The following is a 15,237-nucleotide window of genomic DNA, read 5'->3' as shown; positions in this document are numbered from 1 at the left end:
TTAAGCAGCACCAGCAGCAGCAGCCTGCACACACGGCCCGGTCCGGCGGGCGGCGCGGCAGTGCGAGCGGGCGAGAGCGCGAGGACCTTTTGACATGTCATGCAGCTAGCATTGGCACATCTAGGACCTTTCGATTGCTTCGTGTTGGTGAGGGTGGATTTGAGTTTGTGGAGTGCACAAAGAGAAACATGCAGAATTATCATCATGACATGAGAAGTACTTTCAAGGATTCAGATGCTCAAATGTTCATTGACAACCTTATGAAGAGGAAGCAATTTAACCTAGGGTTCTTCTTTGAGTATGTTCTTGATGATAAAAACCGGTTCACACATGTGTTTTGGGCTTATGCTCTTTTTAGGAAGAATTATACTTTCTTTGGAGAGATGGTGTCTTTCGACTCTACTTATAGAACCACCACATGGCATCTGTTTTTTATGGTGCCGCCTTGATTATTAATGAGAAGGTAGAGTTAGGGATGCAAACAGGATCCCGCAAAAGTCCCGATTCTAGTGCAATTTTCAAATCTCCTATTCAAATTTTGAGCAAAACTTTGAATAGAAGATTTGAAAAATGAACTAGAAGCAGGACTTTCGTGGGATCCCGTTTGCATCCCTAGGTAGAGTCATATAAATGGGTGTTTGAACATTCTTGAAAGCAATGGATGGGGTTGCACCAAGGCTCATTGTAACCGACGAAGACCAAGGTCGCAGCGTCGGGTGGGGAACATGAGCGTTTTTTCTTTCTCGTTTTTAGGTTTGAATTGTTTTTTCCAAAAGTGGGATTTGGGCGGGCGGTTTTTTTGTAAACTTGCGTTTAAGTTATGGGTGGGATTCCCACCTCTCATCTAGGCCTCAGTCGCAGATCTAATGGCTAAGGATGAAAGAAAGTTTACAAATTTGCATCGAATATGAGTTTTCACATCCTAGTTCACCTTTTTAGAAATCTATGGGGTATTACAGTTGAGAAAAAAGCATGCCCTTGGTCCTGAGACTCTGACTCTGGAGCTGGATTAAGCATTGCACTGCACAGCGCAACTCAACCCCGAACTACACGGTGTCACCCCAACTATCTACCCCCATGATGGGTACCAACCACGTGTCCCGCGCTACTCTCTCTCTCCTCGCTTCTTAATCTTGATTACCAGATGATCATGGGTCCCAGCAGTACCCGCTCGTCAGAAGCCCACGCTCCTTCTCTCTCGTACTCTCTCTCCGCGAGGCCGTCCTTCCGCCTCCCGCAGGGATCCAGTGCCCCTGTCCTGGCCGCCGCCACAGCCCCCGCAGGCCTTCGAGTCGACCTCCCCAGCCGGCGCCGGTCGCTGTCCCCGGCTCCGCCAACGCGCCGGCTGCCGTCCCTGGCTCCGCCTCCGCCCCGGACCGCGCGTGCGTGCCTCGCCGCCGCCCCTGTAGGACGCCGCCCCCTCACCGTCTCCCCAGCCCCGCCCTTGTCTGCCGCCTCCCCAGCCCCGCCTGTGTCCGCCGCCGCGGCCTGGGACGTGGAAGCCCCCACGCGCCGTGGAGGTGACGGAGATTTGTTTTCGATTCATTTTTTCTCCTTGTCTGAGGTTTGAGGATTGACCAAGTACAACTTGATTTTCGAAGATCGACGTGGACATTGAATTTGTACTTGATTTGAGGTTTTTGAGGATCGAATTTGTACTTGTTGGTATCGTGATTTTGTCCTGGTACATGATGTACCGCGCTTTAATTCCTTTTTTCTATGTTATATCCATGAGGTATTGTGTTTTGATGACTGTTCGTACTGTGATTTTGTCTTGGTACATGATGTACTCCGCTTTGATTCTTTTTTTCCATATTAGATGATTGGTACCATGTTTCGATGATTGTTTGTATGTTTGTACTGTGATTTAATACACGATGTACTGTTATGAATTGATGTACAAAGTCTTCATATGAGCAAGTACTTAGATTAGTTCTTCTTTGTTCTATCTCCATTGAAAATTGAGGAGGTACTTATCATGTAATGTGATGTAATTTATCGTTCATGAGGTACTTATTAATTGTATGAGTTCAAAACTATCATGTACCTTGATGTATCTGTCATGTATCTTCATGTACTTGTCATATACCTTAATATATCTGTCATGTGCATGAGGTACCTAAAAAACTGTTAAAATGCATGTGATGTACCATACGATGTACTTGTATCATAAGTTCATGTACACGAGATATTTATAAACTGATACGGCACAGTTCATATAATCTAATGTACTAAATATGTACTTAAAAACAGTTCACGTACCACAATATACTTAAAAGTGGGGAGAGAGAAAGAAAGAAAGAGAAAAGAAAAAGTTGTCAGGTGGTAACACTGTTAATACTGCACTCTAGTTTAAAGTGTCAGAAATTAACCGAGAGAAAAAAAAAGAGAAGGCTAAACATGTGGCTGCTAGGGGTGCAAATTCTTAGGGTGACACACGAAGACATAACAGTACACGGGGTACTAAATCACAGTACAAACAGTGACCCAAACATGGCCACCGCGTTAACAACTCAACTCCTTCTGAACGGCTGTAAAACCGCGCTCTCTAGGGCTCTAGGCCGACTCCGCCGGCGCACAGCCCCCTCCGGCTGCCCTTCACTCCCGTGTATCCGCGTGCTCCCCCCTTCTCCCAACACCCACCCCCGCCCACCCCCTGCACCCCCCCCCCCCCCCCCATCTCCCCCCGTCGGCGACCTCCCTGCGCCGCTGCGGTATTGGCGTGGCTACCACCCCCTCGCTGTACCGCCGGCCCGACGTTCCTGAGATCCTGCCGTCCAGCCGGTCCGACTTCCAGTTCACCTAGGTCGCCGGAGCAGCGCCTGGCCCGACGGCCTCGACCGTTGGCCCACCTCCCTCAAGGTTCCCCGGCGGTCGCCGCTCCCTTTTGGTCCCCGACCATTTATTCATTTGCTGATGTACGACCTAACTTTCTGTATCTCATCACTTATTTGTAAAATTTGTATTTAAAGATGGATGCCGCAGCTCTTCAATATGAGAACCAGAAGCTGGTGCAACAATTGGAGGCACAGAAGTCTGAAATGCATATATTGGAAGGCAAGTTCAAGGAGTTGAGGAATGAGCAATCTTCTTACGACAATACTCTGATTCATCTGAATAAGACGTGGAATCAGGTTCATTTCTCTGGGTCTTATGTAAACTATGTTCTATGGTTCTTTACTGGCTCGTCACTTTATTATTGAATTATGTTCATTGTAGCTGATTGATGATTTAGTCCTGCTTGGGGTTCGGGTTGGTGTGGATTTGGACAATTTGCAAGCGCTTGATCATGAAGAGTTATCAGAAGGTTGCTGGAAAATTTGTTTAATATTGCTTTCTGAGATTTGCCTTTTTTGTTCCTCTGGCGATGTTGTCTTAGCTGATTTGTGTGTTGTTCTTCGTTTCTCAGAATCTCTTGAGTCGTGTCCTTCCGAGGAGATATTTCTCTGCATGCTCTTGAAGTCCAAGAATTATAGAAATAATGATGACAGTAGCATGCTGAAATTCGTTGAAGAAGCTCTTGCTTTGCGCCACCGGGCAACTGCTGCTCTCATGAGGTCCCTGCAAGAGGGTATTGCTGCACAGCACGCTAGAAGCGAATCCTTGTCATTAGCTTTAAATGGACGAAAGCCAAATGAAGGTAGACTCAAGTAATGTTGCCCCCCTTTCCTCCCAATTTTTGATACCACAAGTTAATTAATTAGTTTGGTAATTACCTAACTGCTTGAACCATATTTATTCAATCTAGATGTTATCGTTGCCCTTCAAAACCATAACGATCACTTAAAGGAGGTGGTCGCTAATGTCCATGAAGCTATTTCTATCGTCAATGGGAAGCACAAAAAGTATCTGGATGAGATCGAGGCTTTGAAGAACAGCTACCCAAAAGAACTAGAGAAAATCAAGCGTCTTTCAGGTGTTAAAAATTTGTCACTCCTTCCCTCATTTTTTTGTAGCAAAAACAGTATGGAATACCCCTACTGCAGCATTTTCACTATATAAGGATGGGATCTGCACAGGTGAATATGTACAGGGTTATGTTGGATGAAAACTTAGAAAGAGCCAGTCTTTCATTTGTTTCTAGAAAATAGCCAATCTTGCATTCCTTCTTTCTGGCTAGGTTTGGCCCTATATCTGACTCTTTCCCTCATTTGGCGCTTATTTCCTTAGCATTCTGTTGTATCTGCATTTGTAAGCATTCACAGTTATCATCTTTTCTTTCTCATGTACATGCACTATACACAATGTATCTGGATTAATTTTAAGCATACCAATCTGAGTTTTTCTTGCAATAAACCAGCTTTGAATTCCTTACAAGATTGACCCTCCATCATACTTTACATATTTATTGTGGAAATAATATATGGCACTGTTTGTAGGGTTGCAAGTGGGATGGGCTGGTCCCGCCCGCATTGCTACTGTGAGGTTATTGGGGATGTTTATTTCTGTCCGCATCCGGTGGGATGCGATCCCGCAGGGATATGTCGGCTTGGCTTTCTCAGCCCACTTATACTGCATAATCCCGTCAACACATATATCAATATTTTCAGATAGAATATGCACAGGTTAGACAAATATGATTGCACGGACATTTTTTATTTATTTGAGGAGCACAGGCCCCTAATTTAATTAATGAAACCAAAATTACAAGATCAAGAGGTTCATGTTTCAGGTTCAACAGGAATCAAAATGCAGGAATATACCAAATGGTTCCATTGCATAGGCAGAGAAAAAGCTGAGCTCCAATCTCCATCTTCTCTTGACTTCAGCTTTCTGAAGTCCCGCCAAATAGTTGATCCAATATACTCCCTCTGTTCCTAAATACTTGTCGCTGTTTTAGTGCAAGTTTGCATAAATGAGCATAAATGAGCATAAATGAGAACCATACATCAGTAGCATAAATCAGGAGGGAGTACATCAGTAGCATAAATGAGGACCATACATCAGTAGCATAAATGAGAACCATACATCAGTAGCATAAATGAGAACCATACATCAATAGCATAAATGAGAATCATAATCAATCAATAGCATAATGAGCACAACACAAACAACAGCAAAATCGCTCATAATTTATCGCTGACTAATTTGCTTTAGGTGGCCACAAATGAGAACCATACATCAATAGCACAAACGATGACCATAATGACGTTTCTTGCCATCCAATTTGCATTTGGTTTTCAGATTACGGACATGCACGGGGAAGACAACTAATCATTTGCCTAGCACAACACAGAGAACCAAAGGCATAGGTCCATTATGGTTCTTAACATCGAGAACCAAAAGCATCGACTTCTCTTGATTACTTGTAGACTTGCAAGTGTTGTTCCTAGCCCTCTTCTCTTCTTCCAGCAAAGAAAGCTACACATTGATAATATCCAAATTGAGCAATATGAGATTGAAATCAGCCATATATAGTATCCTAATTCCTATGAACATGAAACACGGCCAAATAAATGCATTATAGTCTCTTAACAGAAAAATTTACAGCCAACCTAACACAACCAACCATGGAGATGGCGCCGGCGGAGGTGCTATTGGCGCCACTGGTGGGGGTAAGCTGCACGAGGGCGCTGTCGCTGGGGAAGAAATTGAGGGATAAGGAAGAGTGTTGGACCTTGATGTGGCTCGCGACGGCGGTGGCGGACGGCAAGGTCATGGGAGAACAAATTAGCGGGCAGAGATCTAAATGAAAGCACCCAACTAGGCAACCATGCAAGGAAATAAAAGCACATACCTTGTAGGTCGCTGGCTAAGATGCAGGGATACGGCACATACCTGCCAAATCGGAGCAGGATACGGCGCAAAACAGGGATATGCAGCTATACGGGTGGGATACACGTAACCCCGATTGCCCTCCTTTTTCGAATTAAAAAAAGAAATAAAAAGAAAGACGTTTGGATACGCACGGGGTACTTCACCTGACCTGTTACTACTCGATCCACAGCCCACTAGAAAGCCTACCCGACGTGGTGATTCTCAATCATGACTCTTGCCGTCACCTCCCAGTTTCAGATCGCGATCGCGAACCTCGGCGCATCGCGAAGCTCTCCGCGCCGGCGGCAGTACCTCACCTGTATGATCGACCTCAGTTTTCTCATCCTGTATAATATTGTATTCCTGGTGTTTATTTTTTAATTTGTTATGTGTATACTCGCTGTATCCTCGTAACTGCATTTTTAGAAATTGTCGTTCCCTGTATTCCTGTATCCGTATCCGTATTCCCGTACCATGTAACATAGGTCGACGGCGGTGACCTGCCGTTGAACGTGCCGGCAGCCCCGCTGAAAGCTCCGCTCGGCCCCGTTCGATGCTACGGTTTGCTGCGTACAGGGAGAAATAGGTGGGAGGAGAGGGTTGGCGGTCCTGGCAGCGCCGCGGAGCGGGCGAGGAGGAGGGGGCTGGTGGTCCTGTTGGCGCCGCCAAGCAGGTGGAGGAGAGGTAGGGGAGTGGCGGCTGCTAGCGGGCCGGGAAGGAGACGAGCACATGTGGGATATACGAGATCCCACAGGATGATTTCTTTTGCTCGCAGTTAAGCCCATGTGAGATTACGGGTCTCCCGCAAAAGGTTAGTGGGCTTTTTGTTAGCGGACAGGCTGCGGGACGAACGGCAGGCTTGTCCCACTTGCACCCCTAACTGTTTGTGCTAAAATTGGGCTGCCAATAAAATTGGAAGAAATGAACTACGATGTTACAGATCCTTGCCAAATAGAAAAGTTGAATGTATACCGTTTCTTGGTCAATGCTATATGTTTTGAGCTATTAAAACTTGTGAAACCATAGCTAAACCAAATCACACCATATCTATCGCAGGCGAGCTGGAGAAAACCATGGAAGATCTCGAGGAAAGTCGACCGAAGTTGGTTGTTCTCCAGTTGCAGAGGCATGGAGGTTCACTAATGAACATATCTGGCCCTAATGCCACGAATGGTGCTACTTTGACAGCTAAATCTTCAGACAAAAGCATGGGCTGGCCAGACCTCAAAGATGCTGTTGATGAGGCTAAGGTACTTTTAACCAGACCAATTTCTATTCTTCTTTGCATGTATGCTCGTTATATGCCTTATCTGCTCAGATATTATGTTGTAACTTGTAACTGCTAATTTGTGCGATGGATGGCAGACCCTTGCAACGAACCGTCTATTTGAACTGCATGAGACTCAAGAGGATAATCTAATACTGTCTAGGCAGTTAGAAGATCTTCAGGTTGGCACTTGGCAGCTTCTTTTGTAGTGGAGGCTTGAAATATCTGATGCAGTTGTAAGTTGGATCCTGGTTTTCTTATTTCTTTAATTTGCATTTCCATGCTATCTGTGCAGGGTCAATTAAAAGACGATAACTACATTTTCACATCAAAACCATATACAATTCTTAGTGACCAGTTACGTCATCTGAATACTGAAATAGAACGATACAGGGGATTAGTGGAAGTATTACAGGTACAATGCTTTTCCTCTATTGTGCTGTTTTGCAATGCTATTGTTTCTTGATCAGCTTTTCCTAACTTTGATTTTAGAACGACAAGAACCAGTTTATGCAAAGGGAGAAAGAAATGTGTGCGAAAGGAGAATCTGTCGACAGTATTAGACAATCTATTACCACTCATGAGGCCAGAATTGAAGAACTGGAACATCAGATTCTGAAATCAATAGCTGAAAAGAATGAGATTGAGATCAAGGTTGAGGAAACCTTGCAAGATTCAGGTAAGGGACCTGACTTGGTAGCTTGTTAAATTGGGATCTGTGGTTCACCTCTTACCGCAGAGTGTAATATACTTTATTCCCAATCTTAATTCTTTTGTGTAGGTAAAAAAGACTTCAAGGATGAGATTCATGTCATGGCTGCAGCACTCTCCAAAGAGATGGAAATGATGGAGAACCAATTGAATAGATCAAAGGATGCAGCTTCTGAAGCACATGCATTACGTGAGGAAGCTAAATCTTTAAGAACTTTGTTAGTTAAAAAGGTATGTCATTGATCTGGGCAACCACCCATCTCGCTTTGTGTTTTTACACTGGTTCTCAAATGTGCATCTGTTTCAGTGTTTCGGAATATTCTCAGGCTGCATTTGTTTTTGTGGTAGACTTTGATAATCCATTTTTTCCCACCAGCTTTTGCCTATTTTACCTTTTTTTCCTTTTCCGTGACTATTTTTCCGAGGTAGTTTATGAATTAAGTTCAACGCTGCACAGTTCAGAAACCGCAAACTGAGCCTTAGTCATGTCCGTGAATGTCACTGTAAAATACCCTGTCGAGTATTTCCACATCCTGCAATGAAAAATAAATTATTTATGTTTCTTCCTTGTGATTCTTGTAGTCATTTCTTGATTTCAGATCATGGGATATTTTCTTCATTCATTTAGATTAAATTCAAGGAGGACGTACCTGAATCAGTCCATTCTTACTGCGTCATGAACCTAGGTTCATGATGGTTGATAAAACACTGTCCGAGGGAGGGGTTGAAATGCGATGACTTGATAACACATGGCATTGTTTGAAGGGGTATAATTGTAGTAGTAGAACTAGATAGCTGAGCAAGAGAGCAAGGAGCTGGAATTTAGGGATTAGGAACTATCCCTATGAAAACAAAGCCACGACTTAAATAGCCGGCTGCAAGAATTAACTCAACGTCTAATGTAAAAACTGTTTAAGGGTACTGCAGTTTTTTTTCCATTGGTGTATCTCTTGCCCATTGTACTATATATTTGCCCCTTGGGCTAGGCAATTTCAAGACATGGTACCAGTGCAAAACCTAGGGTTTTGCTCTCAACCACTGCTGCGGCTGTTTGGTGTTTGTCCGTCGATGCCTCAAGTTCTTTCACTGCGCTGCCATCCCCATGTCCTTGGTCGTCTTTGTCATGTGCCGGCTCATGTTTTTCTGGACATGACACCACTTTGTTTTGGAGTCTCATTTGTGGAACCTAGCTGCAGCAGCCAAGGCCGCCACCAGTCGAGCTTTCTCTCTGTTTAGCCGTCCAGACACTTGTCACCGTCCTATTGGGCCGTTGCTGCTCAAGAGAACGAAGCAAATGCCAATTTGGTCAGTGGCACCACTGTGCCTTGTTCGCCACGCTTCTCATCTGTATGCAGCTGCTCCCTGGACTTTGCATCTTGTTGACCTCCCATCGCCTCTTCTGCTTGATCATGAGCGTTGTGGCCCAGGAAGGTCTAATCTGCTGCCAATACCCGGCCTTGTTCACCAGGGCTGTGTGGTGTTCCATTGGGGTTATTTTGGTCACCACCTCCTCACATGGCTTTCGTCTCCGGCAAGTTCTTGGAGTTTGACAGCTGCTCCAGCAACTTTTTAGAGCTGCCTTGCACCAAGCTTACTCTCTGCTCTTCATCACGACCATTTGCAGCAGTCGCCGCCACCCCTCAGTTTGTCAAGAAATCCTAGCATCTCTTTTGCATATCGGACTGTTGGCTGCTCCTGTTTGTGGTAAGGCATAAGTTGCTATTTTAGCTATTGGTTTTCACATGTGGACTGGGCTGGGCCATGAAGATACATCTTGGGCTGGAGTGTGGACAAAAAAACTGCTGTTTAAGGAAACGATATGCTTTCTACCTGCGGTTTGACCGATGGGTCTTATGCTTGCTAGATGCTGCTTGTATCTACGACTGTGCAAGTTTATCTTATTTTATTCTAAAGCATACTTAGAGAAAAGTAATTGTCAAATGTCAATGAGGTGCATCTGAGACGAAAATGGCAAGCGAAAAGGTATACAGTGATGCCGTCATGCATACTTCAATTAGGTGTTTATCCGTTAATTGCTACACCTTCAAAAAAATTCACAAGTTGTTTCAGTACAGCATATCTTCTGAATTAGACCTCTCTATGTGCTACGTTCTCTTCTGGAGAAAATGTGAATCGCTAACCATGCCTCTTATCACAATTGAAACATCTGATGGAAGTTTCATAAATTTTCAGACCGATGAACAGAAGGAGATATCTGATAGATACAACACACAAGTCATTGAGATCAAGTCCCTCAAAGCATTGGTATGGTTTCATGAAAATCTCTCTTTTTTATTGTGCTGACAGCCTGAGACATTTTTGCTTTCTTTGTGAAGGCTTTACTTTTCCCTCCAGCAGTGTTCTCTCAGATTGGTTGTAACTATTATCAAGTTGTGACATGAATAATTATATCTAATTTGCTGTCAGAGGCATAGACGGTAGACCCTCCCCTTAGCCTAATAAAGGAGTGACTTGGAAAGCAAGTAGCTTGGGCCTTTAGCCAATTGGAAATATGGAAAGATAGGATTAGTTACCTTAGAGATGAGATATGATCTGTTACAAGGCCATTCTCCAAAATGTTGAAATTCAAGATTACAGTCTCTCTCCCATGCCCCCCTCTTAACTGCATGCATTCATTCTATTGGTTTCCACTTCAACATTAATTCCCTTGCATGCGTTGAGCCAGTTTTGCCTTGTTACTCGTGTTTTGCTCTGATATCAGCATTTCATCTTGGTACCGGTGTTTTTCAACATTAAATGGACATTTATTTTCTTTCACTTTTTCACTATGCCTTTCAAGAGGGTCCTTGTACCCGCACGGAGGAAGTATCTCTTTGAATAGCGATGCCTTGTACCCCATATCATCTATCAATCAATGAGAATAACAAGATCAGATCTAATCCCCAATCCCTCCCGTCTAACCCTCATCCCCGGTGTCATGGCCGGCCTAACCTCGCTCCTTGGACTCTTACCCCCATTGCCACATTGTTCTGTCCTCAGATCCTTGCAGCATTATAGAGGTGAATAGTTTGATAGGTTAGATATAACCTGTTTTATGATGATCTTGATTCTATTTTATGAAAATATGTTACTCCCTCTGACCCATAATAGGGTGTATTGATTAACAATTTAGCGCGTTATCAAACATTCAGCTTGCAGCTAGCTAACTGAATGTAGTCATTCTCCAATGGCCCACCTTGTCATATTTAGTCAGATTGGTATGCAATGTAAAATCAATCCCGAGCCGTGTATTTTGCTAGTCACAGGGATATTTAGAAAATAAGGGTGAAACCATGTATTCAGTGTTGTATATGTTTCAACGTTTTTCTTGCTTAGCCATCAACGAGGGAACGAAATATTTTAGCAACAGATTTGGGCAAATAAACAGTTGGTAGTGAGGATGTAAGAGGTTACAGGTTTGTCATTCATGTTTTCTCAATGAAATTCCAACAGATTGAGACACTGGACCAGGAAAAACAGGAGTTGGAATTTATCGTGGATATGTATGCGAAAGAATCTTCTGACTCGAGGTATGACCTGATTGTTATTGTATCATCTATGTTAATATCTGATCATTACGACTTATGCTGTTCCCTTAAATGATCAGCAATTTTATTGTTTCCCTAGCCATCAGATTCTTGGAAATTCTATATGATGTTTGAAATGTTTTTCTGCTTAATTTGGATTTACAGTCTGCCACATCTGGGGAACAAGAGCACACAGTTGATACATTATACCTTCATGATTGTTAAATGCAATCATCAGTGCATTTCTCTTTTTGAATAAACATATATCTTTCCATAGGTCCTTTTTTGGCGATTGAAGTCCATCTATACTCCAATTCTCAATTTTAGTTTCAGTTGTGTGGCTATCGATTTCAGCTACATACTGTTACCTATGAATTTGTTTTACCAGGTCACATCTATCAAGTTGTTAAAAGAACATGTGATGACAGTGTTGATTTCGATGCAGTGTGATGGGCTGACACTATCTGACATAGACTACTATATTATGTTTGTAAATGGTGAAAGAAAAAAATATTGTTCAGATCATTGAAAAACAAGATGTTCGAAAGATAGGGGAAAAAATCATATAAGCTAAAAATTCAAAATAAAAAACATAGATTGGTTGCTTCTTTGTATTCCTCCATTACCAAATGCTCATTGATTCACCCTTGCAAAATACACATAAAAATCAAAGCTTTCATGTATTTGACATGCATATATTTTTGCTTCACGTGTTAGATTCTTACTTGACACTATCCTGCATCTAGGACAATTGCAGATATCAAGGAATCAGAAAGCCGAGCTCACAAGCAGGCTGAATACTTGAGAACTAGTCTAGAGGAGCATAGTCTCGAGCTTCGTGTAAAAGCAGCAAATGAAGCTGAAACTGCATGCCAGCGAAGGCTTTCAATTGCTGAAGCAGAACTAGAAGAGTTGAGGACCAAGGTAGATGCATGTGAAAGGTCAGCTATCTGCTCTTGGTGTCAATTTGATGTCTATATTATGCCAGAACAATTGGTGACTGTTCCTTCTACTCACTCCCTCTCCTCGAACTCTGAAGCCACTTACTTACAACCCCTTCAGACGCATTGCATTTGATCAAAACGTCAATAGAGCATCCGAACATGTATATAGTGCCCGTATGCCCAACTTCTGTGTAAAAAAAATTCTGAAATAAATGCATATTCGAATTGCACAAACATGCCCCATCGGTTTTTGTGGCCGGAAACTGGTGAAAGCCAGGTCTGGCCAGTGTCCAGTTGAACCTCTGAAACGGCTTCCACTTCCTACAACAGCTATTAATACTAAGATAATGTGCTTCATTTTGTGTGTATAGTTGGACAACTAGGTTGAAATTGAGGGACTGTAATTTGATATATTTGAATAATCATGATTCTATCAAGTATTATCCAACGGTTCCAATGACCGGATAGAGTTATAGATGAGCATTTATATTTTCCTAGTGCAGTTTTTGTGACAACTGGCAGTATATGTTGTGTTTGTGACCAGTGGATTCTATATTGTTCAATGTGACTACCTAATGCTTTCGCCTATTGTCCTTTATAATCTGTTTTTCCAGAGATGTTCTGGAACTGAACGAGGCAATAAGAATTAAAGAAGCTGAAGGAGATGCTTATATTTCTGAAATTGAGGTTAGCTAATTTTTAGTTTTCTTTTCAGCTGTTTTTTGTTTTGTGTGTGTATGCGTGAGCCCCATGTAAAAGCACGGCACTGTCACTGCAGACAATTGGTCAAGCATATGAAGACATGCAAACACAAAACCAACATCTTCTTCAACAGGTTGCTGATAGAGATGATTTTAACATCAAGGTGCGTATTGAATTCTTTTTGATGCATCATTGTGTGTGTGTGTGTGTGCTGCTTCCCTTATCTGGTGGTGCAGCACTGCGTTATACTCTCTCCTTTTCTCTATACATGGCATATTAGGTTTTGTTAAGACAACACTTTGACCAATAATTCCTTCATTAATATGTGATTCAGATGATGCGAAACTACAATTATCTGCAAGTACTTTTGAAGATGAATCTAGTGATAAAATTTCATGTCATAAAAACACCATGTTAGCAATATAATTCTTGGTTAAAGCCTTGTCTTAACGAAAAAGTACACTGCGTATTCATATGACACGAACCAATGTTACATGCTCTATGTGCACAAGCATGGGTGACTGTCCAAGGTTGCTGGGCTAGGTGGCATGATGTATTCGTGTGTTCCCAATTTTTATCTATCGGTCTATCCCAACTCTATTTGTTTGTCAGCCATTTACTCCGCCATTTGCTGTTTGTTACATGCTGATTCATGTGGTATGGCCTTTTTTTCTGCACACCTGCAGTGCCTAGACAATGATCTGTGGAGTGGTAGTCTGGCACATGACCTTGACTTGTTGCCGTGATAGTAGTCTGTTGCATTGCCAGAAGTTATTTCTTTGTTTTTCCTATTAATTCCCATCAATAACTTTAATCTCATCTCACAGTTGGTGTCAGACAGTGTGAAAACAAAGCAAGCCTCTGCATCTCTTCTCTCTGAAAAGCATTTGTTACAGAAGCAACTCCTTCAAGTTAACAGCTCTCTGGAGTCTTATGAGCAAAAAGTTGCCCGTGGTGAAGAGCAGGTTATCTATGACTCATGTCCTATGTCTTATTTAAATATTTCAATTTGATAAGTCCAGTCACCGAGTTTAGTGTGTGCCAACAGTATTTTAAACTCTCAAGTGTGTGTTTTACCACTTGCATATGACCTCGTACTGAGAAATACTTATATTTGAATAATTGTCACAGATGAAGGCCTATGTTGAACAAGCCGTAAGAACTTCTTCAGAGAACAGGCATCATGTAATTAACATTGAAAGGACTATGCTGGAGGTATCCGATGCAGAGAAGGAGCTCAAGTGGCTTCGGTCTAGTATTGGATCCTCTGAGAAAGAATATGAGCTAAATCAGAAGAGGATAGCTGAGCTAAGAATGGAGCTAGAGCGTGAGAGGTTAGGGTGCTGATGTTACTTTTTGCTTCCAGAGTCGTGTTATGTTGTCACCAGGTGCTCATTTACATTCTTTGGTATATCAGAAGCGAGAGGATGAAACTTGAGGAAGAATACGAAGAGGTTAAAAATGAAGTCATGGAGCTGACCTCTGAGAACGAAGAGACTACCATTCAGAAACTCCAGGACGAAATAAAAGAATGCAAGGCTATTCTCAAGTGTGGCGTGTGCTTTGACCGGCCGAAAGAGGTATACTACCCATTGAATTGCACAGCTTATTTTTAACGACTTGGATGTGTGCACCAGTGCAGGACCCAATGTGGTAGAAGCTCAGATCTCCATTTTATTTCATACCCATATCAGCAAAGTTCCAGTTTCTCCTTGTTCTACTCTTAAATGTGGTTATTCACATACTGCTGCTGATCATTTTCTGTTGCTCTATTGGCAAGGTTGTGATCACCAAATGCTTCCACCTATTCTGCTCGCCATGTATCCAGAGGAACCTTGAGCTACGGCACAGGAAATGCCCAGGCTGTGGCACCCCATTTGGACAAAATGACGTGCGGGAGGTGAAGATCTGATGAAACCCTGGGCCATCTCGGCTTGAATGACATGGCAGCCTGCGCTGCATGCTTGTCTCTTGTAATTATATAGTTTTTTCCTTTTCTTTTTGGCAAACCCGAAGAAGCAGTAGGTTTCGAAGAAGGAAATTCTTAACAGCTTACGTTAATGTACCAAGGACGGAATAAGATATTTCTCGTTGACTCTTGTATGTGGTTCAGGCAGGACCTCTTTTTGCAAGGAGGTCTGAAGTACCGAGGATATAATCATGTTATTTACAGTACGGTGGCTGGCTACTGCCATCACGCGCGCGGTGGACCCCATTCAGCTGTCAAGATTGAACTCACCGGTGACATGCCATCAGTCTATTTAGCATGTGTTTGGATAATTTGGCAAGTGGACAATTGACGTCTTTCTCAATGGTATGTCAAACGTCT

At 42.8% G+C, this 15,237-nt stretch overlaps 1 protein-coding gene across 4 annotated transcripts; it reads left to right on the top strand.

Annotated features, from left to right (window-relative positions):
• The first annotated feature begins 2,677 nt into the window (after positions 1-2,677).
• LOC100828493 (E3 ubiquitin-protein ligase BRE1-like 2) lies at positions 2,678-15,083 on the top strand. 4 transcript variants are annotated; one of them, XM_024459357.1, is made up of 20 exons: positions 2,678-2,862; positions 2,973-3,134; positions 3,220-3,307; positions 3,410-3,640; positions 3,749-3,916; positions 4,380-4,565; positions 6,814-7,007; positions 7,123-7,206; positions 7,320-7,439; positions 7,517-7,703; positions 7,806-7,966; positions 9,929-10,000; positions 11,189-11,265; positions 12,009-12,203; positions 12,821-12,893; positions 12,985-13,071; positions 13,736-13,873; positions 14,040-14,242; positions 14,326-14,488; positions 14,689-15,083. In XM_024459357.1, the coding sequence occupies exons 2-20, from the start codon at positions 2,973-2,975 to the stop codon at positions 14,818-14,820; spliced, it is 2,721 nt and encodes a 906-aa protein (XP_024315125.1). In that variant the 5' UTR covers positions 2,678-2,862; the 3' UTR covers positions 14,821-15,083. The 4 variants fall into 4 exon arrangements, with proteins under 4 accessions (XP_024315125.1, XP_003568771.1, XP_024315126.1 ...); XM_003568723.4 differs by lacking the exon at positions 4,380-4,565 and having other exon boundaries at positions 2,680-2,862; XM_024459358.1 differs by lacking the exons at positions 2,678-2,862; positions 2,973-3,134; positions 3,220-3,307 and having other exon boundaries at positions 3,508-3,650.
• The last annotated feature ends 154 nt before the right edge of the window (positions 15,084-15,237 follow it).

Source organism: Brachypodium distachyon, chromosome 2, assembly GCF_000005505.3.
Source record: "Brachypodium distachyon strain Bd21 chromosome 2, Brachypodium_distachyon_v3.0, whole genome shotgun sequence".
In the NCBI taxonomy this organism is placed as follows: Eukaryota; Viridiplantae; Streptophyta; class Magnoliopsida; order Poales; family Poaceae; genus Brachypodium; species Brachypodium distachyon.
Note: the sequence above shows the minus strand (reverse complement) of the source record. Positions and strands in the feature narration are given on the sequence as shown.